This window comes from Belonocnema kinseyi, chromosome 8 (genome assembly GCF_010883055.1).
Source record: "Belonocnema kinseyi isolate 2016_QV_RU_SX_M_011 chromosome 8, B_treatae_v1, whole genome shotgun sequence".
NCBI classification, from domain to species: domain Eukaryota; kingdom Metazoa; phylum Arthropoda; class Insecta; order Hymenoptera; family Cynipidae; genus Belonocnema; species Belonocnema kinseyi.
The window spans coordinates 82,754,445-82,757,401 of NC_046664.1; the positions used below are offsets into that span (position 1 = coordinate 82,754,445).

Genomic DNA, 2,957 nt, shown 5'->3' on the forward strand with positions numbered 1-2,957 from the left:
TAACCTTCACCAGATTTTATTAAAACTTTGAACAGTCTCTCAAAATTAATAAAATTTCTTCAAAATTTTCCCGTTTTTTGTTGACATTTTCAGGGTCTTTTCAAAATGATTTGAAATATTTTTTAATTATCTTTGAAAATTAATTTTTTAAAATAAAAAAATCATTTAAAACTTTCCAAAATCTACGTTTGAATAATTTTTTTTTATCTTTTCAAATCTTTTCGAAACTTCGAAACATTCTACATTTTTTTTAAAACGATTCGAAATTTTCCTGAAATGTTTTGAAATTCCTGAAAAGTAAAAAAAATTGCCTTCAAATCTTCCAGAACTTTTTTAAAAATTTTGTTTAATTATTTAAAAATATTGAAAAAGATTCTAAATTTATTGTTCGAAGTCTTAAAAAATCTACATTTTGTTTTAAATATTTTGAAATCTGTTAAAGTTTTAAGTTATTTTTGAATCTTTAAAAAAATCCTTTCTCTCTCTTTTAGATGAAAATTGAACTATTTGGTTGGAAATTTATTAAATTTAATATAAATATAATAAAATAAAAAATAAATATAAAAAATATACAATTAATTAAAAAAATATATAATAATAATATAATGTATAATGTAATATTTACTTGAAAGTAAAATAAGTTTCTTCAAAACTTTCAAAAATCCATATATATTCTTTAAACTTACACCAGATTTTATTAAAACTTTGAACGGTCTTTCAAAATTAACAAAATTTCCTTAAAATCTTCCCGTTTTTTTGTTGACATTTTCAGGATCTTTTCGAAATGATTTGAAATCTTTTTTAATTCGCTTTAAAAATTAATGTTTTAAAATAAAAAAATCATTTAAAACTTTCCAAAACCTACGTTTGATTAATTGTTTAAAAAATATTTTCAAATCTTTTCAAAACTTCGAAACATTCTAAATTTGTTTAAAAACGATTAGAATTTTTCCTGTAATGTTTTGAAATTCCTGCAAAGTAAAAAAGTCGCCTTAAAATCTTCCAGAACTTTTTTTTGAAATTTTGTATAATTATTTCAAAATCTTGAAAAAGATTCTAAATTTATTGTTCGAAGTCTTCAAAAATCTACATTTTGTTTGAAATATTTTTGAAGTTTCAAATTATTTTGGAATCTTTTTGAAAATTTAAAATTCCTTTGCTTCTATTTTAGATGAAAATTGAACTATTTGGTTGAAAATTTATTTATTTACTTGAAAAATCGTTTTTTTGGTGAACAATAAATCTTATTGGTTGAAGTCGAACTTTGTTGTTAAAAATTCACGTTTTTATCTTTAAAAAAATGATTTTTTGTAAAAAGGACGTATTTTTTGGCTTTAGAATTCAACAATTTCTTGAAAACTGTTTTCTTTCCTGACTCCACTGTTTTTTTTTCTTTAAAATATTAACTATTACAATTTTATTTGAGAATTGAAAATTAATTTTTTTAACGGAAGGTTCAACTATATTATTTTTGGTGAAAAATTTAATTCGTTTGTTGAGAACTAATTTTTTTTTGTTGAAAATACATATTTTCGGGTTGATAATTAATATTTTTGGTTAAAAATTCATATTTTCGCCATGAAAATTCAACTGTTTTGTACAAAATGTAATGTAATTTAAAATAGCAACTTTTCGTGAAAATTTGTTTTTCGGGTTAATAATTAACTTTTTAAATTGAAAATTTAACTAACCCATTTTCTGTTTATAAACTGATATTTGTTAGTCGTTTAGTAAACTTAAATAGATCTTTTTTTTTTTAAAGGAAAAATTTGGATCCTGTTATATTTGATTTTTTTTTAAATTGCTCAAAATGAAATAATATTATATTGAAAGTTATTTACATACCTTATCCCACAAAGACTGAAGTTCCTCTTGGCCACCAAGATCCCAAAAATTCAGTCTCACTCCAGCGATATCAATTTTGCCAATATTTAATCCGACAGTCGTTGTAATTTTATTAGGGTTCATTCCTTTATAATTTGTCGTAAATTTTGTTTTCGCAGCTTCTAGGTACGTCTGCATCCGCAAAAAAAATCATAAAATACACCAAATATATCAAAACTCTAGACTTCGAAACATAACCTATAAATCACTTTCACTTTGTCGTAACACTTACAGTTTTCCCGGCATTGTCAAGACCCAAAATTAGTATAAAATATTCGTCTCTCTGAACTAGATATTTGTAAAAACCATGCAGTAGGGTATACATTTCACTGAAAAGAAGGAATTTTTTGTTCCGATTTTTGGTATTTTTGTGTTTACAATGATGCTACGAGGATGCTGACATCATCGAAAAAACATAACCTAACTATCTGGAAATAAAACTCTTCGCTTTTCACTAACGAAATAACAGGGGATTCTAATACTTATGCTTTTTTTCTAACTTCGGGGTTTTTAAACCGATATAATTCTAAATTACCACTCAAGGTTTATATTTTGTTAGAAATCAAATTTTCGCATTTTCAAATTTAAATACCGACGCAACCAATCAAGGTTGCTCAAAACGATGACTACTGCACTTGGCTCGCACAACTGTCCTCATTGGCTGCCACTGGCGCGCAATTCAAAAAGGTTATAAATAACAATGAAATTTGAAAATACTTATAAATTGCACATGAATAATAGAAAGTACGTAAATGGTGATGTAACATGCGAAATAAAATAATAATGCTAATATTTTGTAAATAATACTTAGTTTTCTTTTAGTTGCAAAGGCTTATATTTTAGTAACCAATTCTTATAAAAATAGATTTATAAAATTTATTGTGTCACTGATTACAAATTTAGAAAAGGTAAAAAGTAAATTAGACTTTTTTTCGAATTGAGAGCTCTTTTTGTTAACTGAAGAAAAATACTAGGTATTTTTTAAGGTTTTGTAGCCTCAGGCAGAAATGTTCATAGTTTCGATCAGCAGTCTGTCTATTTGTCGTACTTTTTTCCTAAGGGGGAGTTGAGGG

At 24.7% G+C, this 2,957-nt stretch overlaps 1 protein-coding gene across 1 annotated transcript in view; it reads right to left on the reverse strand.

Moving 5' to 3' along the window:
• Positions 1–2,466, reverse strand: part of LOC117178218 (ADP-ribosylation factor-related protein 1) — a 20,946-nt gene extending 18,480 nt beyond the window's left edge. The window contains exons 1-2 of the mRNA XM_033369525.1: positions 2,117–2,466; positions 1,846–2,016 (exon numbers count right to left, since the gene is read on the reverse strand). Coding sequence (XP_033225416.1) covers positions 1,846–2,016; positions 2,117–2,209 — 264 coding nt within the window. The 5' untranslated portion in view covers positions 2,210–2,466. The remainder of the gene's footprint in view (positions 1–1,845; positions 2,017–2,116) is intronic.
• Positions 2,467–2,957: the final 491 nt, after the last annotated feature.